This window comes from Crinia signifera, chromosome 5, assembly GCF_055691185.1.
Source record: "Crinia signifera chromosome 5, ASM5569118v1, whole genome shotgun sequence".
Taxonomy (NCBI): domain Eukaryota; kingdom Metazoa; phylum Chordata; class Amphibia; order Anura; family Myobatrachidae; genus Crinia; species Crinia signifera.
Window position 1 is genome coordinate 66,991,913 of NC_139221.1, and position 27,757 is coordinate 67,019,669.

The 27,757-nt window shown below is 40.2% G+C and overlaps 1 protein-coding gene across 1 annotated transcript in view; it reads left to right on the top strand.

The window, feature by feature from the left end:
• The window catches only part of RB1CC1 (RB1 inducible coiled-coil 1), a 145,167-nt gene that overhangs the window by 40,926 nt on the left and 76,484 nt on the right, over positions 1 to 27,757 (top strand). Inside the window, exon 7 of the mRNA XM_083187391.1 lies at positions 20,780 to 20,950. Coding sequence (XP_083043517.1) covers positions 20,780 to 20,950 — 171 coding nt within the window. The remainder of the gene's footprint in view (positions 1 to 20,779; positions 20,951 to 27,757) is intronic.

Sequence of the window (27,757 nt, forward strand, 5' to 3'; positions counted from 1 at the left end):
TGTCGGATGACCTGGAAAACGTGAGCTGTGTGGGGTCCTAAGGACCGAGTTTGAGAACCACTGCAATAGGCAATAATTGGAGGGCTGCCAGTAGATTTGCCAGATCATCCCATTAATAAGTGCACTTATGAATTACACAGGTTCTTGACTGCTCTTTGTACGTAATGTATTTGATATGAACTCTGACACCTCCCAACCAACTCATTACAACTGATGAGAAGTCTAGAACCTGTATACTTCATATGCGCACTTATTAAAGGGATGGTCTTGCTGCCAGTGGTACTGAAAAAGACTACTCAGAATGCAATTGACATTTGCAACTTTTTCTTGGTATTCGCTGTAGTCCTATAAGTGTCGCAAAAAGTTTTGTTACTTAACTAATTTTGTTTGGCAGATTTTTCTTTTTTCCTGAGGAGAATTGTTTTTTATTATGTAATAGTGTGAAATAAAAGATTTACTTATAATAATAGATTATTTTACAGCATAGCAATTTTTTTCCCAAGTATTTAGTCATTCTAAGTAATCATTTACCTAACACGAGACATGCAGTATTTCCTTGTTGTTACATCCCAGTCCTCAGTTATATCTGGCAAAGTTCCTTCGAAATCTTCAAAAACTTTTATTTTCATATGATTAGTAACAGCTTTGTTCACAGACCAATTTTTCCTGTCTACCAGCTCATTTTTCTTAGGCACTGTCAGTAAGACAAATCGCCTTAGCTCATAGTGGGTTTTCGTGTGCGTGTGGGGCATTAGTTATTCACCATACATCTTCACAGCATGTGGAAACTGGCATAGTCTGAGTGGCGTTGGTATATAGTAACCTTAGAGGGCCAATGACTAAGTGTGTGCTAAGTTTTCCAAAGTGTGATTGCAATAGGGAAAGAAATAAGGGTGGTGTGTGTGTGACTGTTGATTTTCAAATGTTCCCAGAGATTACAAATAGAAATATATTAGTGTGTGACATGCGGTTAATACTCAGGCTGTGTTTTGTTTTGTTGAATTGTCATTTCCTTTTTTTTTGCATAAAGAAACTTGATATATTTTTCCCCCCTCATTTTATTGATTTGGAGAAGATGGTTTCAATCCTGTACATGTTCTGTTAGTTGGTCGGATTTAGGGATGTACACAAATCACACAGCTGCTGCATCCTTGTACTCTGTGCCTGTGTGATTATGCCGCTGGAGGTGTCTTCTGGCAATATACATCTCCCGCCAAGCCATCAAGTGGATTATATATACACAAGACAAGCCACCTCTTTTCCATTGCTGAGTTTGAGCTCACACCATTGGATTTGTGCATGAACATTGGTCATCTGCGTAACCCTCGTGTTACTTAGGATGACCCTAGAATTCCTACTGCCGATGCCCAGTCCAAGGTACAGCAACTGGCTTCAGCATGCTCGGAAAAAGGGAGTTTCAGGGATGCTGTCTGTTGTTACTCTGCCCCCAGATTACGGCACCCAATCAGTCTGTATTTTCCGTTAAGGGCAGTGAGAAAGAGTTTGCAGACCGAGATCTGCACATTCGCAGTGCGGTACAGATCACACATTAAGGAGGATATACACATACACCTCTGAATTAAGTCTGTGTGTGTGAGTCCCTGAACTGGATGGTAGGCGGCTGGCTGCACAGCATGTGTAAAGGGAAAAAATGGATGCTTTTAACAAATAATTGGAAAGAACAATTGATGCAATACTGGGGTGTCTGCCTGTGGGCTTTTTTGTTAAAGTGACATTAATTTAAAAGGCAAATCCACCCTGGTTTTGCCTTTTTAAATTGTTTCTTTTTTCTTTTTTTTTTTTTAAACAGACTGGCCTGAATTGTACAGGCAATTACTTTTCCCCTAGTTTAGTTTTTAAAAGTATTATACAAAGCAGTTGAAGTCCATCATTAACTACACATGTGCACTGGCCATATGGTACTGATGTTTTTAATCACGAGAGTGTACTGTAGGGCACACACTTGAGCCATTCTCCCATCAGATCACTAGCAAGTTCTAAAAGTGTTCCATCAAATGTATCAATAGGTTGTTCTACTGTTTTGTTGTTGAACTGAATCACATACCATTCATTTAAATTTATTTATTATTTATTTACAGTTTCTTATATAGCGCAGCAGATTCCGTTGCGCTTTACAATAGTAGACAGTGATAAAACAAACTGGGTAATAACAGACAGAATTGGAGGTTAGAGGGCCCTGCTGCAAGCTTACAATCTATAGGAATATATGAGGGAAACAGAAGGACAGGCACCAGTAATAGCATAGCAGTCCCACCAAGCTACAAGTCCAGAATGGAAGCTTTAGAATCCATAAGTGCCTCAGAGGGTTATGCGTGTAGAACTTAAATATGATAGGCTTGCCTTAAATGGAATCATATAAATGCTAACTGCCAGTACTTACCGCCTTACTTGCACACACATAAAGGACTGTTTTATATAAAAGCCATACATCCTACTGTACTTCTTTTCGTTGACATGCACTTAAAAGTTTGTCTGTCCTCTTGCACTGTATTAATTGTTATTGGAAGAAGTCTAGATTGCAAATCAGGATCGCTGAATGCAAAATAACCTTAAATATTGGAGAAACATATAATCCTCTTTTCCACATTAGAACATGCTTGCCTTCAGCAGCTGGAACACTCCTATTTTGTAGCAGATGCACAAAAGTCATATGATAGTTATGACACTAGATGGCATTATTTAATCTGTTAGGGATTATGTAAATTGATGTCACTATTAACATAGCGAAACCTTTAGACGGTACAGACCTTCCTTGTATAAAATCTGTATGCATTTATTATATACTCGAACGAGGAGAATATTTGCTTTATTGATCCAGTGTGTTTAGAATTAATAAGATTATCTCTGCTCAGAATGATAACAATTCATATTTGACTGATGTGAAATCAGCACAAGGGTGGAATCCGTAATATAAAAAATGAAGAATTCAGCAAACCCTTCTATGTTCTTTTATCTCACATCATGTCTACATCGTGAGCTTTTAGCTTTGCAGCTCTGACTCTATGGAACTCGCTTCCCCGCACAGTCTGAGAGGACTAATGGCCCTTCAGTTTCTGTTACGCTTATTATGTACAGATGTGTCCATATAAATCTCTCCTCCGTGAAGTGGTGTTACACATACAGCAGTGTGAGCTCTGTGTGACACAGTAGCATGTCTATATTCTATGTAGGGCTATGGTTGAATCTGCATATGAAAGGCTACATTACAGTGTTTTACTTAAAAACACTGTAATATAGCATTTCATATGCAGATACAGCTATGGTCGTACCCCAAATATAGGCATTCGGCTTATTTAAATCAGCAGATGCTGTGGTGCGTTCTATGGGCCTGATCGAGTATTGTATATACTATTCAATCCTCAGCAATGCTAATTCAGGAGGATGTGCACGCCACCCTTCCTGCATTTGTTATTCCTAAAAACAGCCATGTGATCACAGTTCTGAATAAACTTAATGATCATCAGGCATGATGCTCATCTGCAAATTCAGAGTAATGGGGTGGAATTGGAGGGGGGCCAGCATGGCCCTTGATAATAATGCACTCCCTCGTCTGTACCTGCACAATACCACTCATTATATCGCCTAGTGTGCATGGGGCTTAAGTCTGAACCTTACTTAGGCTTGCAGTTGTAAAGGTCAAGTAACACTGAGTTGCGATGCGATCAGACCCGATTTTTTAATTGTACAGGCACCCTGATGGGTGATTACTATGTTAAATGCACCCCCATTGTTAACGCAACCCCCACTATGAACGCCAACCCGAAGCATGGTGAGCGGCTGCGGCACGTGTCCTCTGACCTGTACGTGTCCTCCGAGTTGATTTTATATAGTGTGGCGAGCCCAGCGTGCCCCGCGAGGGGACGCGGATTACTTCACATGTATTTGTGTCCTCCGACCTGTACGTGTACTCCGAGTTGATTTTATATAGTGTGGTGAGCGCAGCAAGCCACCGAGCCCGAAGTGTGGCGAGCGCAGCGTGCCCCGTGAGGGGACGCGTATTACTTCACATGTATTTGTGTCCTCCGACCTGTACGTGTACTCCGAGTTGATTTTATATAGTGTGGTGAGCGCAGCAAGCCACCGAGCCCGAAGTGTGGCGAGCGCAGCGTGCCCCGTGAGGGGACGCGGATTACTTCACATGTATTCCGCGTCCCCACACGCGGCTCGCTGGGCTCGCCACGCTTTGGGCTCGGTGGCTCGCTGAGCTCGCCACACTATATAGAATCAACTCCGCGCCGACGAGGATAGTGGGGGTATGAAAAGGTCGGAGGACGAGTACCACCGCCCCTCGCGGGCTCGCTGCGCTCGCCATGCTTCGTCACATCGCATACCTTTAATTAGTTGTATGCAATGGCATACGATGGGCGCCGTGCTAGGAAACAAGTACCATTGCTTCTATATCCTGTCCTCTACGGTGGAGCACCCTGGCAATATACAGTACCTGTAAAAGTGTGAGTGCCGGCTAATATATATAGGTCCGGTGCTTGCAATCCTAATAGTATTAGGAAGAATATCCAGGCAACAACAGCATGCACTCAGATGAATTTCAGCACTACAACATGGTAGGAATAAAGACACAACCCATGGGTTATGATGCTAACGTTTCGGACTGTTACGTCCTTTATCAAGACGTGTGTGTGTGTGTGTGTGTGTGTGTATATATATATATATATATATATATATATATATATATATATATATATATATATATATATATATATATATATATATATATATATATATATATATATATATATATATATAGTAGAAAGGTGGCTGGCACTCCAGATGATGAACCCCGACTGGGGTTTAGGTGCCCGGTGATGTCAGGCAGGCTGACAATACAGGTACAGAGTGGATTTCACGGCACTCGTGAGACTTTCAATAATCATTATGATATGATTATTGAAAGTCTCACGAGTGCCGTGAAATCCACTCTGTACCTGTATTGTCAGCCTGCCTGACATCACCGGGCACCTATACTCTGCAGTTTAGGTGCCCGGTGATGTCAGGCAGGCTGACAATACAGGTACAGAGTGGATTTCACGGCACTCGTGAGACTTTCAATAATCATATCATAATGATTATTGAAAGTCTCACGAGTGCCGTGAAATCCACTCTGTACATATATATATATATATATATATATATGAAAAGACGAGGGATTGTGACCTATTCCTGCGCTAGTAAGTGGGCAGCACTACTCTAAGACCCCGCTGCTAGTGGGAGTCTAATGGAGAAGATAGAAAAAAAGGGTGTAGAGGTGCGCTCAGAAAGTTGTTCACCAATCCACAATTTTAAAGGTAAATACAGAATATATTTATTCCACACGGTAAAAACAATTTAAAAACGTTTGTTTAGACACATTTACAGAGATTTTTTTTCTGTGGATCATTGTTGTTCAGTGCAGAATTTTGATCATAGGTGTAAATTTGATCATGAAAGAAACCCTACGCGTTTCGTCCCCTAGGGACTTCTTCAGGGGTAGTACACAAAAATCAATGAACTTTTTACACCTTGATTAAGTATAGATACACTGAGAACACACTCTTGGGTGTGTACTTGGGTGAGATGGTCACCGTAGATGCTTTACCAGCACTGTGATGCTCCACTAAGTGGATCTGTACCACGATTTCAAAGCCAGGGGGTGTAATGTTACACCTCTCCAATTAGAGCCTTTTCTCAACTCTGCAGTAGATTCAGAATCCAAGTATATATACCGCAGTCAGAGTGGAGATATATATATATATATATATATATATATATATATATATATATATATATATATATATATATATATATATATATATATATATATATATATATATATATACACACGATTCGGACGGCGGCACTCAACCAGGAATAATCAGTCCCACAAAGGTCTTTTAAACCAACGTTTCAAAGCACTTTACTTGCTTTTTCGTCAGGGTGCTTAACAAACAAACATAGAAAATGTCTTACTTATATACCATACAGTATGTCCCGGTCCTCTCCCGCCGCCGGCCAGCGTGCGACCGTGATGACGTCATCCGCCCACTTTGGGGGAGGGCTGGGAGGGCACCGATCAGTGAATATGTACAACAAGTGAATGACAAAAATACATAACATTTACATGATTCAAAGTGTTTGCATTCAGCATGAAGAATATTGGCATAGTAATCGACACATGAAAAACGTTGACACAATAAAATATTAGATAAACTACATGTGTCGTTACAGGGACACTTCATGACAGACATTTGAGCGCCCGTCCTGGTTGCTTCAAATGCACAGGGTGCACTACTTGTAACTATATGGTGGCAGGCGACAAATTTTATCATCCATTCTCAGGTAGATGTTATTCCATCAGACAAAGAGTCTCCTGCCACACTAAATACGTAGTGTACCTTATTAGCTGCCCGTGCGGTCGACAGTATGTCGGCAAGACCGAATGTGCATTCAAGGAGCGAGCTGCTGGGCATCGCTCCACCATCAAAGCGGCCATAGCAACAGGACGTAGTGAACACCCTGTAGCTCGGCATTTTGCCGAGGCTAGGCACCCCCTAGCAACCCTACGCTACAGAATCATTGAACACATTTTGCCCAATATCCGTGGAGGCAATAGGGGGTTAAAACTTTTACAAGCCGAGTGTAGATGGATCTTCAGGTTGAACACACAGGCACCCAGAGGGTTAAATGAATACCTTGGGTTGTCCTGCTTCCTGAAATAGATTCAGGCATTGTGAATGTCTGTCATGAAGTGTCCCTGTAACGATACATGTAGTTTATCTAATATTTTATTGTGTCAACGTTTTTCATGTGTCGATTACTATGCCAATATTCTTCATGCTGAATGCAAACACTTTGAATCATGTAAATGTTATGTATTTTTGTCATTCACTTGTTGTACATATTCACTGATCGGTGCCCTCCCAGCCCTCCCCCAAAGTGGGCGGATGACGTCATCACGGACGCACGCTGGCCGGCGGCGGGAGAGGACCGGGACATACTGTATGGTATATAGGTAACGACGAAAAAGCAAGTAAAGTGCTTTGAAACGTTGGTTTAAAAGACCTTTGTGGGACTGATTATTCCTGGTTGAGTGCCGCCGTCCGAATCGTACATACAGCTTGGGGATCCCCTTCTGATTTGGAAGGCACCGCCGCATGTTTATACCACTTGTTGGTTGTGGAGTGGAGTCGAGTGCCGCACAATACTGTTCCTATATATGCTGGGGCATCTGTAACAGCACTACTGAGGACATGATCTGTAACTGACACTGCTGGGGCATCTGTAACAGCACTACTGAGGACATGATATGTAACTGACACTGCTGGGGCATCTGTAATAGCACTACTGAGGACATGATATGTAACTGACACTGCTGGGGCATCTGTAACAGCACTACTGAGGACATGATATGAAACTGACACTGCTGGGGCATCTGTAACAGCACTACTGAGGACATGATATGTAACTGACACTACTGGGGCATCTGTAACAGCACTACTGAGGACATGATATGTAACTGACACTGCTGGGGCATCTGTAACAGCACTACTGAGGACATGATATGTAACTGGCAGTAATTACTGTATGTGCAAGAGAGTGATAGTTTGGCATTCAAATTCAGTGCCTGAGATAGTACATAAACTGTATTTCATGTGTTGAAACCTTGTTTTATGCACAAATAAAATATATTTGTTTGTGTTTCATGTGTTTGTTGTGTTTGTACAACATAAATGCAAGATACATCTTTGAAATATAAAAATATTCTGAAATATGGAATAATCCGTTATCCAAAATTCTTCTGGTCCTGAGCATTTTGGATAAGGGATACTCAACCTGTATATGTGAATATAATCAGGAAACATTCGAAGGGAGCGCTTAATTAAGCATAATAAAATTGCTCACATACATCTTAGTAAATGAATAACCGCTTGCCAGCATGAAGCAGGAGAAAACCTGGCTGTCACAACAGACAATCGTGCTGATTGTGGTGGATGAGGGACACCGCCAGTGCAGATCATCTGTTGGGGTCTCCGATAGAAAGAGGAATTCTGCTGGGTCTGTGGTAATTGTGCAGCGGCTCTGTGCCTTAGCCGGGTTTTCTCATACTTCACGCTGGCAAGCTGTTATTAATTTACTGTGATGTATGTGAGCTATATTTTTTACTATATAAATACATTTTATTATGCTCAATTGTGCGCTCCCCTTCTATGTTTCCTGATAGCTGTTCTGTCACTCTTGTTGGATGAAGCTGCACCTAAATTTTAACTCTCCGTCAGATGGACACTCATATTCTTGTGAAATAATTACTTGTGCATGAACCTATCCCCATTTTCTGTGTATGTACAGTATGTATGTATGTATGTATAGATATGTAGAATGTGTGTGTTTTATGACTTTTGGCAGGATTTCTATTTATTTCCTTTTTATACCTACATTTAAATAAAAAAAAAAATGTTACTTGTGTATTATCTTGTCGCCCGCGAAATCGGCCGAAAATCGCATGCAAAAATCGTATGCGATTTTGCGGCCGATTTTTCGCATTTTCCGGCAGATTTGCATGCTGTTCTATCATTGCACACCCCCGATTTTCATCGTAGTGCATCGCATTGCATGCAATATAGCGGCATGTGATGCGATTCGATTTTTAATTGTACAAGCACCCTGATGGGTGCTTACAATGTTAAATGCACCCCCATTGTCAACGCCAACCCCACTATCAACGCCAACCCGAAGCGTGGCGAGCGCAGCGAGCCCGCGAGAGGCGTCGGTATGCGTCCTCCGACCTGTTCATACCCCCACTATCCACGTTGCCGCGGAGTTGATTTTAGATAGTGTGATAAGTTAGATAGGCGAGCGCAGCGAGCCACCGAGCCCGAAGCGTGGCGAGCGGATGCGGAATACATGTAAAGTGATCCGCGTCCCCTGCGCTCGCCACGCTTCGGGCTCGGTGGCTCGCTGCGCTCGCCACACTATCTAAAATCAACTCCACGCCGACGTGGATAGTGGGGGTATGAAAAGGTTGGAGGACGCGTACTGCCGCCCCTCGCGGCCTCGCTGCGCTCGCCACGCTTCGGGTTGGCGTTGATAGTGGGGGTGTCGTTGACAATGGGGGTGTATTCAAAATTGCGAATCGCATCGCATGCCACTTGCTGGCATGCAATGCTATGCAATATTTAATTGTACAATAAGGGGCAATTTCCCAAAAATCGCATCGCATAACAGCGCATAGTACCTGGGGGTGTGCAAGGATGGAATAGCATGCAAATCGGCAGGAAATGGCCAAACATCGGCCGCAAATCGGCCGCTAAATCGGATGCGATATCGTATACGATTTACATTAAATCGGGCACCCTGATAATACACAAGTACCAAAAAATTCTACATCAACTCTACAATATTTAACTTTTCTTCTCTCTCCAAAGTTGTGTTACTAATTTTGCCACCATCCTTGAACTGGCTGACCAGTTTATTGGTTATTTATTTGACTTGTGTAAGACTTTTTAATGTTTTTTTTTTTTTTATTTGTTGTTTTTCTTATAGCACTGTCACTCGTTATTTTTTTACCTTTTTATTTGTGCTGCTTTTAATAATATATTTTATTTAACGTTAAGCAATTATAATCCTATGCTCCTTGACCATGGTTTAACCTGTTCTCTTAGTTGTTGTAAAATATATTTTGAAAAATCTGTTCACTGTGACATTTCTCTCCAACTGAGATTGTGGTTGCATATTGAAAATGTTGCTTTACCTCTTCAGACAGTAATTTTGAAGGGGTTTTAAATTAATGTTATTCATGAACTGCTTTTTTGTTGATGTCTCTGAACCTGATTTGATCAAAACTAATTTTGTTCTTGCTGTCATATGTTATGGAACAAGAACTTCTGATTAACTGTATCATCTTATTGACATGAAGGTCTTGCACAATTTTCCAACTACAAATCTACAGTCCCATAATCACTATTGCATCATTGACGACCATGGTTGAAGGTATTAGGCCCGAGGTTTATCCATCTTGAAAATCTCTCTCTCTCTCTCTCTCTCACTCTCACTCTCACTCTAACTCTCTCTCTATCTCTCTGACTTTCTGTCTATCTCTCTCTATATCTATCTATCTATCTATCTATCTATCTATCTATATGTGTGTGTGTGTATGTAAATATATATATATATATATTTATTTATTTATTTATAGTGATACACAAGAAACCGCACTCTCACCCAAACAATACAGCAGTGTGGTGCCCTACAACAGGAACATGTATGTACATGCACCCAAATAGTCCGTTGTCTCCTTACCAACAGGTGGGAAGTGAAGCGCACTCTCCAATATCACAAATCAGCCTTGTGATAAAATATTAAGCGTGTTTATTTCAGTCAATAAATATCCAGTGTAGTCCGCTTATTTAGGTATGCATGCCCCGATGTTTCGATCCCCAATCATGGACCTTTATCAAGGAGCCTGTCCGCCGCATGTGCCGGGAGGTTACACGCTGAGATCCTCCGTCGCTTTGCCTCTGCGTCAGTAGGCGATGCAGGGCTGTGACATCACTCAATACAGCATGTAAGGGTTGTAAGGAGACATGTACACACTAATATTTCACAGAGTGGAATAAAATTGAATTTCTCTTCATTTTTTTTGTACTTGCCACTGATGTAGTATGGGGCATTACTCAGGAAAGTGATGGTTTATCATTAATAAATTTAGATCTTGAAATATAAATATAAAGTTTAACTACCAGTGATTGGTGGATTTGGCGATTTGGAAGATTCTATAATGCATGTAACAGTCTAAGCTGAAAATCATGTAATGCTACATCAATGCTTCTGCCCAGTCCTCTCTTCTTCCTAGTTTACCGAATTCCACCCAAAGCTAACATGTATTTATAGTTTGTGGAGTACGTCTTTAAACTTTACCTTGGTTCACTGGATGCAGTTAAACCCAGAGGTTTTGGGCACTTAAAAAGTAATGGGCAACCGCTCTGAGCAACAATTGAAATTTTCTGATATGCGCCCATGACTTTGGGTGTATCCCAAAAAAACATTTTAATCGCCTCCTCTAAATGTTGATCTGTTGACTTAATATATGGAACGTTCCCAAAAGATACAGCCTTTTATATATGAGATTATGTTTCCATATGAACAGGTATCAGTGATAATTTGTTATATGGTTTGTTATCAAAAGTCCCTAAGATAAAAAAAAGATAATATTAAGCAGGTGCGAATTCTATATATGTAGATTTGCTTGGAAATGTGTTGTCTTTTACACTTCTTCTAAGCTACAATTTTACAGAATAGCTAAACAGATTTTTTAGGAGTAGACCTGTGATGGCGCTATGCTGCCTCAAGAATGTACTGACCCCTGATTATCACCCAATAATCAACAATACCAAACAATATACACAAATGGGGGTTTCCAACCACCGGGCGCAAAATGAAGTAGGTAAAAGTCTCTGAGTCTTCCTATGTTCTCCTCAAGAGTTGCTCGACCATATAGGAGAAGATTTCAAAAGAGAAGAAGGTCGTTAGGTCTGACCAACCCAAATGTAAGACAGAGATGGCACAATGAATGTTTTATGAAGAGATGAATGGGCGTACCCTACTTACGGTGGGTAGGGCAGCGTACAGGCACGTAGCGGTTTCTTTTTTTCTCTTTTTCTTCTTCTTTCTTCTTTCTTTTATTTTTCTCTAGTGACTCTCTTCCACGTTGTGACCCTCAATAGTCGTTGGTGAACGTGGTGTGGAAAGAAGGTATAATATGTGAGTTTACACTTAGTTGACCATATGTTAAAAATTCAACACCCCGTGACTTGATTCCTTGATAAATGGAAAGGTGCTAGAATCGTACCTTACTCACCGACAATGTAAGAAAGGTACACATATAAAGGTTTCTTTTTACTTAACGGGATTATTTCTCCTTATGTAGACCAAATATTGGCGTACCCCAACTCACGTGGAGAAAGGTGTCTTCATGCACGTAGCGTTTTCTTTAATCGATGGGGCTCGATGTGGATCAATGGACCAGATTTCTCTCCCAATTGTATAGTGAAAAATATATAATAAAATTGTGTCAAATCTTGGGTTTCACTTAATTGACTGTTGAAAATAAACACCCTGTGACTTGTTTTCTTAATAGACAGAATAAGTGCTTAGGATCGTACCTTACTCACCAATAGTATAGGTAAGGTACATACACAAAGGTTTCTTTTTACTTAGAAGAATTATTCTTCCATGTGTAGATCAAATAGAGGCGTACCCCAACTCACGTGAAGAAAAGTGTCTTTGTATACGTAGCGTGTTCTTTATCTGGTTGGGCTCGATGTCGATCAATAGATCATGTTTTTCTCCCAATTGTGTGGTAGACAATATGGAAAAATTGTGTCAAATCAATAATAGATAAAACCTCCTTTGTATTAGAGGTAGGATATGTGATTAAGTGTTTATTAAATTAACGTGACCAGAAGGTACTTTATATCGTACCGTAACTCACACGTGATAGTGCAAATATGCTTTCATAAAGGTTTCTTTTCTATGGAAACAGGATTCCCACCACCACAGCTTCCCTTGTGCTTTGAGAGAATAAGGAGGTGTATACCAAAGAATATGGAGTCCCCGATAAAGCTATGCCAGCGTACCCAACTCACAATTGTGGGGGTATTTCACCACCCATAAAGGTATCTTTGCTCCTTCGAGTAATCAGGGTATCTGATGCCAATCTCTGATTCCAAAATATTCCCGAAATAGAGATCTCTTTTAAAAATGATTTATTGTACAAAAATAACACAGTAAAAATCCTTCATCCCAACAATGAGAGGATCCCACAAAAATATTTAAAGAGCTCTCCACAATGAGTCCCAAGGAAGCCCAAAAATACAACAAGATAGAATCCAGGAAAAAAAATAAAAAATAATAAAAAAAAGTCACTAAAACATTTCTTTAAAAACTTTTTCAAAAATACATACAACAATCCAGGAAAAGACGTCCAGAGGAAGGAATGATGGCTGCTCACTTTCCACAGGTAATTGTCAACGCGTTTCGGTGCCTACAGCACCTTTTTCAAGACATTGTCTTGAAAAAGGTGCTGTAGGCACCGAAACGCGTTGACAATTACCTGTGGAAAGTGAGCAGCCATCATTCCTTCCTCTGGACGTCTTTTCCTGGATTGTTGTATGTATTTTTGAAAAAGTTTTTAAAGAAATGTTTTAGTGACTTTTTTATTATTTTTTATTTTTTTTCCTGGATTCTATCTTGTTGTATTTTTGGGCTTCCTTGGGACTCATTGTGGAGAGCTCTTTAAATATTTTTGTGGGATCCTCTCATTGTTGGGATGAAGGATTTTTACTGTGTTATTTTTGTACAATAAATCATTTTTAAAAGAGATCTCTATTTCGGGAATATTTTGGAATCAGAGATTGGCATCAGATACCCTGATTACTCGAAGGAGCAAAGATACCTTTATGGGTGGTGAAATACCCCCACAATTGTGAGTTGGGTACGCTGGCATAGCTTTATCGGGGACTCCATATTCTTTGGTATACACCTCCTTATTCTCTCAAAGCACAAGGGAAGCTGTGGTGGTGAGAATCCTGTTTCCATAGAAAAGAAACCTTTATGAAAGCATATTTGCACTATCACGTGTGAGTTACGGTACGATATAAAGTACCTTCTGGTCACGTTAATTTAATAAACACTTAATCACATATCCTACCTCTAATACAAAGGAGGTTTTATCTATTATTGATTTGACACAATTTTTCCATATTGTCTACCACACAATTGGGAGAAAAACATGATCTATTGATCGACATCGAGCCCAACCAGATAAAGAACACGCTACGTATACAAAGACACTTTTCTTCACGTGAGTTGGGGTACGCCTCTATTTGATCTACACATGGAAGAATAATTCTTCTAAGTAAAAAGAAACCTTTGTGTATGTACCTTACCTATACTATTGGTGAGTAAGGTACGATCCTAAGCACTTATTCTGTCTATTAAGAAAACAAGTCACAGGGTGTTTATTTTCAACAGTCAATTAAGTTAAACCCAAGATTTGACACAATTTTATTATATATTTTTCACTATACAATTGGGAGAGAAATCTGGTCCATTGATCCACATCGAGCCCCATCGATTAAAGAAAACGCTACGTGCATGAAGACACCTTTCTCCACGTGAGTTGGGGTACGCCAATATTTGGTCTACATAAGGAGAAATAATCCCGTTAAGTAAAAAGAAACCTTTATATGTGTACCTTTCTTACATTGTCGGTGAGTAAGGTACGATTCTAGCACCTTTCCATTTATCAAGAAATCAAGTCACGGGGTGTTGAATTTTTAACATATGGTCAACTAAGTGTAAACTCAGATATTATACCTTCTTTCCACACCACGTTTACCAACGACTATTGAGGGTCACAACGTGGAAGAGAGTCACTAGAGAAAAATAAAAGAAAGAAGAAAAAGAGAAAAAAAGAAACCGCTACGTGCCTGTACGCTGCCCTACCCACCGTAAGTAGGGTACGCCCATTCATCTCTTCATAAAACATTCATTGTGCCATCTCTGTCTTACATTTGGGTTGGTCAGACCTAACGACCTTCTTCTCTTTTGAAATCTTCTCCTATATGGTCGAGCAACTCTTGAGGAGAACATAGGAAGACTCAGAGACTTTTACCTACTTCATTTTGCGCCCGGTGGTTGGAAACCCCCATTTGTGTATATTACAATTTTACAGAGCATTAAATTGATTATAGTTTAATAATTATGTATTTATGTATCTATACAATAAATTGTGTATTAATGTATTTAATAATAGTTGTATGATATACATATCCTACTCATTTGTAACTAATCACCCGACATTGAGGAACTAGTGCGGGTATGTAATGTTCGAAAAGTAAAATCATGTCCTATTCAACAGCTGGAAAAAGAATGGAAAATAAAATAAAACTTTATTTTGCCTTTTGGATAGTTTATAATGGCTGCTTTAGTATTTATTATCTGCCAATTACTTAATAAGAAGTATGACTTCCTGCTAAAAGTAATTTTAAATTACATGTGGCTTGTAAACTAAATCGTTAAAGTTAGCTGACAAGCATCTTTCATAATAGAATACATGAAAACATATGCGATTGTTTATAGTGCACATGTAGATTACAGACTGCAAATAATTTCACGTGTGCTTTGTAAGAACTATGCATAAAATGTGTTTTCAACTTGCATGACACTTTATTTTTCTTACAAAATATAGAGTTGTTGGATATTTTATAGTTTGAATCCAATAATCCAGAGGTACCCAAACACTGTCCTCAAGGCACCCCAACAGTACAGGTTTTAAGTATATCCATTGCTCAGCACAGATGGTTAAATCAAATTGAACGAGGTACTATTTAAGTCACCTGTGACCAAGCATGGATATATTAAAACATGGACCATTGGGGTGCTTTGAAGACTGCATTTGAGAACCTCTGCCAAGTCACTTTGTTGTCCCAGCAATGGAAATTGTGCACAGCAGCAAATAATTCGTGTTCTCCCCAGAAAATTTTTCCAGCCGGGAGACCTCAAGAAGTAGCCGGGTGGGGGTCTTTGCAATAAAAAAAAAAGTGGGGAGCTGCATGTTTAGCACCGTCTATTGGCCCTCATTGCAGTAAAAAATGTCTTTCAGCCCACACCAAATGCACACTAAAATTAAGGACAGTGTGTTTCTAATGCCTACTACACGTCACACACCCATTACATGCTGTAATGCCTATTACACATTATGCCACGCCATAACACCTATTCCATATTATACCACATGCCATAATGCCCTATACATATACTGTAAAACCTATTCCACATTATTTCACATAAGTGGCGCTTGCCTACATACTCGATGCCAGGGGGGGATTACCCCCTCCCCCATATCATTGCGCCAGAAAGAGTGAACCCCACCAGATGAGATGGGAGACATGCTGGAGAGAGAGGGAGCCCTGGCGCAGTGCAGTGTAGTAGAGTGGCAATGCTGGAGGTTCCGTCCCATCTGCCGTGGCCCGACTAGGCCGCAGGGTGCACCTTGCCGGGTCGAACGCCCAAAGGAACTGCGCTGGGGAGAGCACTGAATTCTGTGTACAGCTTTGCATACAATTGTGTGTGTGTGGATGGATGGATGTGGGACAGGAGTATTTTTTCCAGATAGCAAGTTACATATTTTTTTTTCTAATTTTTTTTTTAAGAAAGTTTTCTGTATTTGGTACACATTTCTTAACCATTTGAGTGCCAGCATATCTCTGAGAGATGTTGAAAATATGCACTAAAAATGCCAGCATCGCTCACATTTGTTATATAAATTCAAATAAAAAAATAAATAAAAAAAAGATAATATTTCCCATAAAAGGTAAACATTACAGGTCATTACGAAGAATAATTCACACCTATTTTGACAAATTTACTTGGCACTCAAAGGGTTAAAATACTCGTTTCCTGACTTGCCCTCAAAATTCTAATTTTTCTGTAAGTTATTTTGTTCCATCTGGCCCTGACTAGCTAATGTGCTTAACCACTGGCACTACATGAAAGTTACAAAATAATCATAAATAAATATGAGACCAGTATTGCATAATATAACGGAGTACAGAACAGTTTAGTGGATTCCTCTCTGTGTTGGATATACGGTGTAAGGTCACAGGAGGAGCCAGTGGCAAGTAATAAGATAGATTATTCTCATTCACTTAAACATGAAATTATTTTTGCAAGAAGAATCTCCAAGACTATTTTAAAACTGATTCTTCACAGGATGTTTAATTTGGCATTAATTGTCTCTATATCTAATAAAATAACTCGACCAGAACAAATGAAGGATCTGAAGTGTACACCCATTATTTTGTCATGGTTTAAAGTTCAAAGATAGATTGAGAAAACGTGTAAATTAAAAAGACAAGATAATTGCAATTATTTTATTTTGGCTTTTACATGAAACCATATCTTTTTGATCTCAATTATCATTGGAGCCAGACAACAGTTTTCCCATAAAGCTTAGATCTGTTTTGGTTCAGATGTGTCACTTGGAAGAAATATTTTTTTATGTGTTTATTTATTCTTGTCATATGTTTATCACTTTAGGTGATATTTTTATCACTAATCCTTTGACAGACGTGCATTAATTTCAAAGAGCAAAGAAAGTGTTCTTTCACACTGAGGGGGTGATTCAAATATTGGATGGGATTTTAATTCCTGGGCTAAGAACCCAGAAGGTATTCAAGTGTATTCCTGTGGCTGGTGCTAATTTGAACCCGAAAACAATGTGATCAGTTGTGTGAAGCAGCTTCTCCCAACCTAAGGGGTTCAATCCCCCGCCGCTATTTCCGGCAGTTTCCTGTTAAGTGCTGTCTTTCCCGACAGTATTGAACAGGCATCTTGGCAAAACGAGCTTGACTTTAAAAGCACTCTGGGTCGTTTTGCTGAGTTCAGTACTGCATTGTCAAGCTCATGCCCGAATCTCGACGATCCACGGCCATTTCTCGCGGACATTGAATCCCGACTGCCGAGAACAGGACAGGGTCATGTGCTGTCCGGACGTCCCGACAGTCGTGACCTGAGATTGAATATCCCCTTAGTGTCAGCAGACTGCAGATACAATGCGCCGTACATCTTACATGGGTGCCAAAATAATACTTTGAATTGTCCTCTGATAGTCAAAACAGTAATGCACTGTAAATGGTCCTAATACACATACCTTTTGATTTACATTAGCACCTGTATCAGTGGTGCATGTAGCCATCAGCAGTTCTAACTCTGGATAAACTTCTAAAAGTTCCGTAGCAAATCCTATTCCAATTAAAAGTAGTAATGCCGCACCAGATTACCTTTTAAGGTGCTATAATTAGTTCACCTCTGATACTGCATTGCAGTAAGAAGATGTATTAATTATAAATACCGATTTTATTACAGCTTTGTACTTTATAAGAATTGCTTGTGTAGGAAATGTTACATTGTTATTTTACTTTTTGTTTATAAAAGCAAAAATAATTGTTTCTAGAACTATATTTCTCGACTCTTGTAACCTCACCTTCCTAAACCCACTGGTTTTACCGTTGGTTGTTTCTTTCATTCTTCTTTGAATCGTTATAACTGGCATTTACTGTCTTATCTACTCTTTTAAATGCTTGTATGAATGAACATGCGCGTGCACCTCATTTGCAGGCACATTAGTCACGCCATCCATGCCACAATACACACACATTGCGTGATAGATGAGCATAGCTACATCTGTAGTTCAATAATCAGGACAAAAATAGTTGAGTAATATAAAACCACAAAGCAATATTAAAGTTTTGGCTTAACTATTGTTTTTCTGTTTTCTTTGAAATTCTGGTTTAAGTGCAGCATACGAGTAACTGTGCCCTATTTGCTGATGAATCCTGTGTTATTATCCATATGCAGTTTTTATGGCTTTCAGTACTAAATATAAATTCCTTTATCAAGAATGAATCTAGTGTTCATTCTAGCACCCGCCCTCTCTGAAAATCCATGCAGTTCCTGTTCCCTGCCTGGAGTGTCGCTGTCTGTTGGGGTGTTTCTAGCACAGGTCTGGTTTGCAAATCAGTGCTGATATAGAGATCACACTATGCTAGAAGCACTACAGCAGACAGCGACGCCTCAGGCAGTAAAGCGGATTTGCATGGGTTTTCAAAGATGGCGAGTGCTAGAATGAACACATGGGTTCTCTATGTGATAGCTCGGCGTTCCTGTTAGCAAAGTATAGAATTAAAAAACTCCTCTTGTGTGCTGCTTTCCTAATTACAATAAATGGGGAAAAACAATGTTCCATTTCTCATTTTATGCACTTGAGATTTTGAGACTAATGAATAGCTTGCTGCAAAAGTTTTCAGAATTTACTACTGAAAAATCCACACCTGCATAAAGTGTTTTTTCACTTATATGCAGAGCTTGGCATGTGTTCTGCTTGGTGAGTGCAGTACTTATGTCCCCTTTGCGCCCATGTTGTAAAGCATTTTATTTTTTTTACTTGCAAGAAACATGTTTGCTGTTGTGCATCGGCTACACTGCAACAACGTCTGTAATACAGCAGAATAAGTATTCCATCTGGCTTGCACAAAAAAAAGGGTACTTGTTTCCTAGCACGGCGCCCCCCCGATTTTGATCGTATAGAATCGTATCACATCGCAAGCAATATAGCGGCATGCGATGCGATTCAATTTTTCATTGTACAAGCACCCTGATGGGTGCTTACAATGTTAAATGCACCCCCATTGTCAACGTCACCCCCACTATCAATGCCATCCCGAAGCATGGCGAGCGCAGTGAGCCCACGAGAGGCGGCTGTACGCGTCCTCCGACCTTTTCATCCCCCCACTCTCCACATCGGCGTGGAGTTGATTTTAGATAGTGTGGCGAGGGGACATGGATTACTTTACATGTATTCCGCTTCGGGCCCGGTGGCTCGCTGTGCTCGCTACACTATCTAAAATCAACTCGACATGGATAGTGGGGGTATGAAAAGGTCGGAGGACACGTACCGCCGCCCCTCGCGGGCTCGCTTCGCTCGCCACGTTTCGGGTTGGCATTGACAATCGGGTTGCATTTAACATTGTAAGCACCCATTAGGGTGCTTGTACAATTAAAAATCGCATCACATGCCATTTGCTGGCATGCAATGCTATGCGATATTTCATTGTACAAGCACTCCTGTACCACTAAATACGGTAGGTGATGGGCGCCGTGCTAGGAAACAAGTACCAAGAAAAGAACAGTACATTTGCCTGAACACTGTTACAAAAGCATGATCAATGCTTAAGTGATGAATTTAGTAGCAATGCATGTCATCGGAGCGTCCAAAAACAGCCAATTGCAGCGGTTAGCTAGTCGTGGCGGCCATGATCATACACCTTTTGTACCCCTGTACAACCTTACTGGTATAGCACCAGCAAGCATAAGTAGCAGAATTATACAAATCTGAATGGACTTATACGCCTGTGCTCCCTGTTTTGGGCACATACTGTACAGTACTTATTAATTTGAGATAGAAATATAGAATTTGACGGCAGATAAGAACCACTTGGCCCATCTAGTCTGCCCCTTTTTAAACATGTTACCTCAAACCATATTTGATCCTAATTTTTTTTGTAAGGATATCAATATGCATATCCCAAGCATGTTTAAATTGTTCTACTGTATTTGCCTCTACCACCTCTGATGGGAGGCTATTCCACTTATCTACGACTCTTTCTGTGAAGTAATTCTTCCTCACATTTCCCCTAAATCTTCCTCCCTCTAGTTTCAGTGCATATCCTCGTGTTCTGCTGCTCCTCTTCCTGTGAAGAATATCTCACACCTGTACCTTGTTAAAGCGCTTGATATTTTTGAAAGTTTCTATCATGTCCCCCCTTTCCCTTCTCTGCTCCAAAGTATACATATTAAGATCTTTTAGTCTTTCCTGGTACGTTTTGTGATGTAGGCCATGCACCATTTACACTATGCCTACTGGGGTAGCAGTCACCCCATTGCCCTCAGCAAACAATTATTATTTTTAAAATGATAAGTCAAGTAAGGTGAAGGATTTACAAACATCACAAATTGTAAAAAAGTTTGATTTCTATTTTGAATTCTATTAATATGTTAAAAACCAATAATTAAAGCTGTCATGTTGTGTCACATGTTGTTGTTTTATATACCTTTTACATATTCTTGTGTGAAAGTGAAATGCCCTACTTTTTTTATCATGTTTTGCCTTTACTAAAAATTAACATTCTCTTTTCAAAAATTGCAGCTGGATCCGCGAATAATTCAGCCATTTTTGGCCGAATGCCGTCAAAATGTTGCCAAATTGGATAATCAGAACATGAAAGCCATTAAGGGGCTTGAAGATAGGCTGTATGCACTAGATCAAATGATTGCTAGCTGCAGTAGATTGGTTAATGAACAAAAAGAACTTGCTCAGGTAAGTGTGCATCCATCCGCTGACTTTCAATTATTTCTAATCATTTTACAATAATGGAATACAGGTATTTACACTGTTGTTGTGACTTTCCGAAGGCAAGCAATCCTCTGTAGCAGTTCAAAAAAAATTGTTTATTAAAATTTACCAAAAAATTCAAAAATTTGTTCACTTTTTACCTTGCAAGGGGTATGTAGAGATTGCTCAACAAAGTCACGTTTATCTTATATATACAAGCTGAGAGCCATGTGCCATGAGATGTGCTGGCTTCATCAATCTGTTACCAACATATACTGGAGCAGCCATTGTGTTGCCGGAAGAAGTAACAGAATAAAGCCTATACTGTAAATGCCACTGAGTGACTGGGATGCGCAAGCGTGTTTGGCGCTCACGCGTCCGCGTAAGATGGAGCGCCTCTCCGCCGGCGATCGCCAGCTAAGGGATCTGGTTGAGAGGTGCTCCATCTTTATTTTTATATAGCTATAGATAGATATAGATATATAATATATTTGCTAAAAGAAGGGTAGGAAACAGTGCTTTCTATTGTATTATTTTTACTATCCTACTTGTGAAATGAAGTAATTTGCGTGCTGTAATATAAATCAATAGATGGTCTTTAATGAAACGTCTCTTGTGGCAATGATGTCATCGTATAGTTTACCCGGATTTTGTACATTCATTCAAAGATCCAGTGTGTGGTCACTCAATGTGAGAGTGTGTCATGTGAATACAAGAACCCATGTCATTTTATGAGATTTATTAGTAACACAGGATAAATAAATAAAACAATTTTACATTAGGAAGTTGAGAAATTGCTGGGGAGGTGGAGGCTTTCTGTGTCTTACGTATAAGCTTAGGCTGGACTTCATCAGGAGGAGTAACAAAAATAGTGTACTGGAGGGCCTATATATAGCAGGACAGATTACTGCCATTCGCTTCTATGGCGTTTCCTGTTCAAAGATGCCGATCCACCATTTTGAAAATTAGTGCACAGGATTTGGACATTATCGACTCTTAATTATATGTATCCCGTTATGGCATGTGCGTCTTAGAAGCATCAAAATCCTATGTTTTTTAGTATATGAGAGTTAACCTTAATAAAGATGACACAGGGACTTTACTCCCCAAAAAATTCTAACACAGGAGTATTACAATAGAAAACTATAGATTTGTGGTATGTAATACTGGGATTTCTAACTCATTTGGACCTACAGTAAACATCACACTTATTTCATATTCTATACTCAAATTTACACAATAATAACATACTTTTATAAAAAATTATTTCAGCTGCTGTCTATTAATTAAGCACATATCAGCTTGGACAGCTCAACCACAGTCCACCAGGAGAACCAATCCGCAGCCACTGCCGTACAAGAACTGTTTTTATCCTTTAAACATTACCTGAGGAATATACTCCTGCAAAAATGATTACACACACACACACACACACACACACACACACACATATTTAGAAGCTCTCTCCCTTTTAAGGTGTCTGAAACAAAGCTAGCTTTTTGGACACACATTTCCATAGATGATCAGTATGCGCATGGGGGATACAGATTTTGGGTCATCATGGTAATGGACATAAAATAAGAAACGGGTTGCAATGATTTTTCAGGATTTGTTTTTTACTTTTCCATATTTTAACATATACATTGACCGAGATTGGGAACGGTAAGGTATGTCAAGCGTAGCAGCAGACTAAGGCAACAGGCTTGAACTGCACATGCTCCCCACAGTTACTGTATGCTGCAGTAGTCCATTTTTATGAAACAATGTAAAATCATCTGAAAGACCACATGGATATGAGAATTAGAAATAAATGATGACAATTAGTAGAATAATAATGCAGTAAAGCGTTTGACTGATTGTAGACAAACATAGTATAAAGTATTGATGTGATTCATCATCTAGATGAAGTGGGTTTCATAAACATTTCCAAGAATTCGTCTTACGCATTTTATAGAGATGATCTTTGTATTTAATATAGTAGTGGAGCATGATTTCTAATTGCAGTCGGGCTATTTTTAACATATCCCGTTAGGCAATGACATAATCACTTTGGTATTCTAAATCATGTTTGTATAGTCTGATTTATGAATAATTCTTACAGTGATTGTCCACAAGAAAAGGTTATTGTATACAACTTATCTTCCACTAAATTCTCTGTTGGTGTTCCGTTTCTTAAGGTGCCCACACACTAGAAAAATCTGCGATCTTAAGATTTGTGCATAAATTAGCCTTCAAATCTTTTGTCCATCCTGCACAAAAGATTTCAGGCAAGCGCACATGTTTACCAAAGATTTATCTTAAGATCCCGTGTGCGTTCCTATGAATCTTTTGTTAAATCTTCTGATCTTTCATGCAGCACGTAAAATCAGAAGATTTAGCAAAAGATCCACGGGAGTGCTCATCGGACGATTTTAGGGCGATTATCGGTAAACATCGGACGCTATATCGGCCAATTTATCGGAAATCGGTCAATCGGCCAAAAAATCGTTCTAGTGTGTGGGCACCTTATATTTTGCAGTGCCCAGGAAATATAGTACAGATGGAGTCACTGTCATCTATTCATGTAATAGGATTAAGTGAGGAATTGGATTACTCTGCTAATCCCCTACTGCATTGTTCTACAGTATGTATTGTATTGAGAACAATAGGATAGCCATGGCTAGCCATTTTGTCCTTTTAATAAATTTAAATGAACTACTGTACTTTTTGGAATATTCCCACTGAATGAATAATATTCCTGAAATGTCATAGCTTGGCAGTGACTATCTGTCAGTGCATTTGATATCAATTCTAATCTTATTGGCTGTACATTTTTGCAAGATAATTTATTTTTTATTTTTTTTATCGTTCTTCTCTACCAGTGTTTCACTTTAGGGTATTCAATTATACCCAGTTTTCTATTTTGTGCAAAAAAATCCTCTGCTTTCGTTTGAAAACACATAGGCTCCGTGATAAGTTCCTTGACTTGTGGATGTGTTTTTATTTTTTATTAGGAAAAATGTGACTGATAGGGATGGTTATCACGGATTTAGTTTCTCCTGCCTCTGGGCAGCCTTTTGTGCCTCCACAATGCTGCCATGCATGTGCTGTCTGCTGACTACACATGTGACATGATGACCTTCTGCAATAACTTGCTGGGGTCCTGTAATTATTTTTATTGTCTAATGGGGTCCCAGAGCAAAATAGTTTGAGGACCCCTGGTCTAATATATCTTGGATATAGTTTATTGGGTACTTATGTATTATCTGGGCTCCCATGTTAAATACACCCCATTTTTTTCATACCCCTACTATCCAACTACGCATGGAGTTGATTTTATATAGTGTGGCGAGCGCAGCAAGCCACCGTGCCTGAAGCGTGGCGAGCGCAGCGAGCCCCGCAAGGGGATGCAGTCTCATAAGAAAAAAGGGAGCCCAGATATTACATAAGTACCGTTTATTGTATCTATACAGTATAGGTACAGTTCCAACTATAGCACATATATATATAAAAAAACCACCCAATTTAGTCACTGTTCAGAACCGCTATAGCGCAAAACAAATCTTAAAACAGATGAGACTGAAATATTTTTTTCACTTCAACTGTTATCGAAAGAGAATAAGTTTAGCTATTGGTTCTTATAGCTTGTCTTTAAATATAACTGCAGCATGTAGTGGGAAGATCAATGTAGGATATATGGAATGCACTTAAAAGTCACAATCTCTTTTAATCCAGAACCAGCAGTGCACAGTTTGATGGTTAGTACGTGTGGTTCATGTAACAATTTAACCTTTGGAAATAATCGTCGTTATTATGCTCAAGTAGAAGCAAATAATTTTTAAGTGTATGGAAAGTGCTGAAAGTAAGCAGTAGCTACTTGGCATCTCTCCATGATGAAATACTGCTATACGATCATTTGACTTGGTTAGAGTTGATATATCGAAGTTGGAAAGTATTTTAATTATTTTCCATTAAGAGATGAAGTAATATGATCATTTTTTTACAGTAAATGCTAGAAATATGTAAACAATTAGGTTTGCGCAAACCTATGGGATTCCTTTTCACACATGTGAGCTGGGAAAATCTTGGCTTGGTAAATATTGAACAGCAAGTGCGATTACTGGATAAGGCTTCAGAATTGAGGGGTAGGTTTATGAAGCAGTGATAAGGGAGGAGAAGTGATAAAGTGCCTGGTACTTTATCACCGCCCAATCAGATTCTGACTGTTAAGTTACAGACTGGGTTTAAATAGGAGCTGATTGGCCGGTGATAAATTACCAGGCACTGTATCACTTCTGCTCCCTTATCACTGCTTCATAAATCTGCCCCTCAGGTCTTTACGTAATATGAATTACAGTTACATTACTTTATCCTAATTATGTATCACACAGCATTGTGCAGTTTGGAGAAATGAAGCTTCACTGGAAAATAATATTACACTTTTAAACAAACAAATTAAATTTATGAAAAGTAATCCTTTACCCTGTATATTCCTATTTGCATAAGGGATACAGTTTTCTCTCTTTAGGGGTCAGCAAGTTGCTGTAATTTTGTGCTTCAGTGACTGTAATATTAGCAGTTCCCACTTGTACGTCTGATCTTTTTGTAATTATTTTACAGGCTAATTAAGGCACATTCTTCATAAAATTATGTATGTCTTTGGGGGTATTAAATGTTTTCCATTCTTTCCGATTTTCAGAAATAAGGGGATTTGGTACTTGTTTCCTAGAACGGCCACAACGATTTAGATCGTTGTGGTCGTAAGATAAAAAATCGGATCGATCGCATCGCATGCGATTTGGTCGCATACGATGCGACCGATCCGATCGACCGATTTTTCACCCGATTTTTTTTTTTTTTTCACCTCATTAATTTCAATTGCCCCCACAAATGTTACTTAGTGGGCTAGACCCCACGATAGACGTCAACCCGAAGCGTGGCGAGCGCAGCGAGCCCGCGAGGGGCGGCGGTGCGCGTCCTCCGACCTTTTCATTCCCCTACTATCCACTAGGGCGTGGAGTGAGAATAGAATAGTGTGGCGAGCGCAGCGAGCCACCGAGCCCGAAGCGTGGCGAGCGGACGCGTCTAACTTCACAGGTATGCGCGTCCCCTCGCGGGGCTCGCTGCGCTCGCCACGCTTCGGGCTCGGTGGCTCGCTGCGCTCGCCACACTATTCTATTCTCACTCCACGCCCTAGTGGATAGTAGGGGAATGAAAAGGTCGGAGGACGCGCACCGCCGCCCCTCGCGGGCTCGCTGCGCTCGCCACGCTTCGGGTTGACGTCTATCGTGGGGTCATGGCGGGCACATAAAAAATGTGAAATGGGTCATATTGGCCCATTTCACCTTTTTTAACATTTTTCCCTATGTGAGATGGACTTAATCAAGTCCATCTCATCTTGTGCCATTATAATGGCACAAGACCGACAAGATCCTCCCGATTTCAATGTTAAAAGATTTTTTAACATTGAAGTCTATGGAAAAATCGGGTCAATCGGTCGGTCGCATCGCGGCCGATTTTAATTGGTCGCGACCGACCGATTGACCCGATTTCTGTCAATCAAAGTGAAAAGTGTCAAAAATCGGCCACATCGTGAGGATCGTGTCCCTTAATTAACCCCTTCCCGACATTTGACGTACATTTACGTCATGGTCGGGAAGCACTTCCCGACACATGGCGTAAATGTACGTCATGGATTTAAACTGTCACCGCGTCTATAGACGCGGTGACAGTTTCAACATGTCTGCTGTCCCTGACAGCAGACATGTCCGTGCATGCCCAGGGGGGGCTGCGATGCCGCCCCCCCGTCGGCGATCGCTGTGATTGGCTGTTCAGTGTGAACAGCCATTCACAGCGTTTTCCTGTGTCACCGGCGAATAACGTTCGCCGGTGACACGGGATCAGAGGTGATTGGTGCTGTAAAGTACAGCACCAATCACCGCGGGGTGTAAGGGTGACACTGGTGTCACCCCACCTCACCCCGCCCGCCCCCAAAGGCCGTGATTGGTCCGTCGGACCGACGGACCAATCACAGCCAAGGAGGGAGATTTAAACTAACGGTGACTGCACTGCAGACGCCATTCCGGTCTGGAAAGCGTGCAGTGCGGTCACCGTACCCCCCTGCCGCCATACTGACCAGAAATACTTGCTGCAATACTTACCTGATCGCTGCTGATTGCTGATTGCTTCCTGGATCCTGGATCCTGTGCTTTAATTGTGCCATACTGTGATATTGTGCTGCTGCACTGTATTAGTATTAGCTAGATAGATAGAGAGATAGATAGAGATAGATAGAGAGAGAGAGATAGAGAGAGATAGAAAGAGAGAGATAGAGAGAGATAGAGAGAGATAGAGAGAGATAGAGAGAGAGATAGTGTCAGAGAGTGCTATATTTTGTGCTGCTGCAGTGTGATATAGTTATAGATAGAGAGAGAGAGATAGAGAGAGAGAGATAGAGAGAGAGGCCTACTGACAGAGTGCTATATTTTGTGCTGCTGCAGTGTGATAGTTATAGAGAGATAGAGAGAGATAGAGAGAGAGAGATAGAGAGAGATAGTGACAGATTGTGCTATATATTTTTTATATAACTGACTGCTGCCCCCTCCTTTTGTGCTGATCAGTATAAATTAACTGATCAGTAACTTTTTGGGGGCGCAGGTTTTTTTTTATATATAGATATACCTGTGAGTGCTGCTGCTGCAGTGTCATAGAGTGTTAGATAGTGTTAGATAGTGAGAGATAGAGAGAGATAGTGATAGAGAGTGCTAAATTTTGTGTCTGCTGTCCCCGCCTTTTGTGCTGATCACTATATCT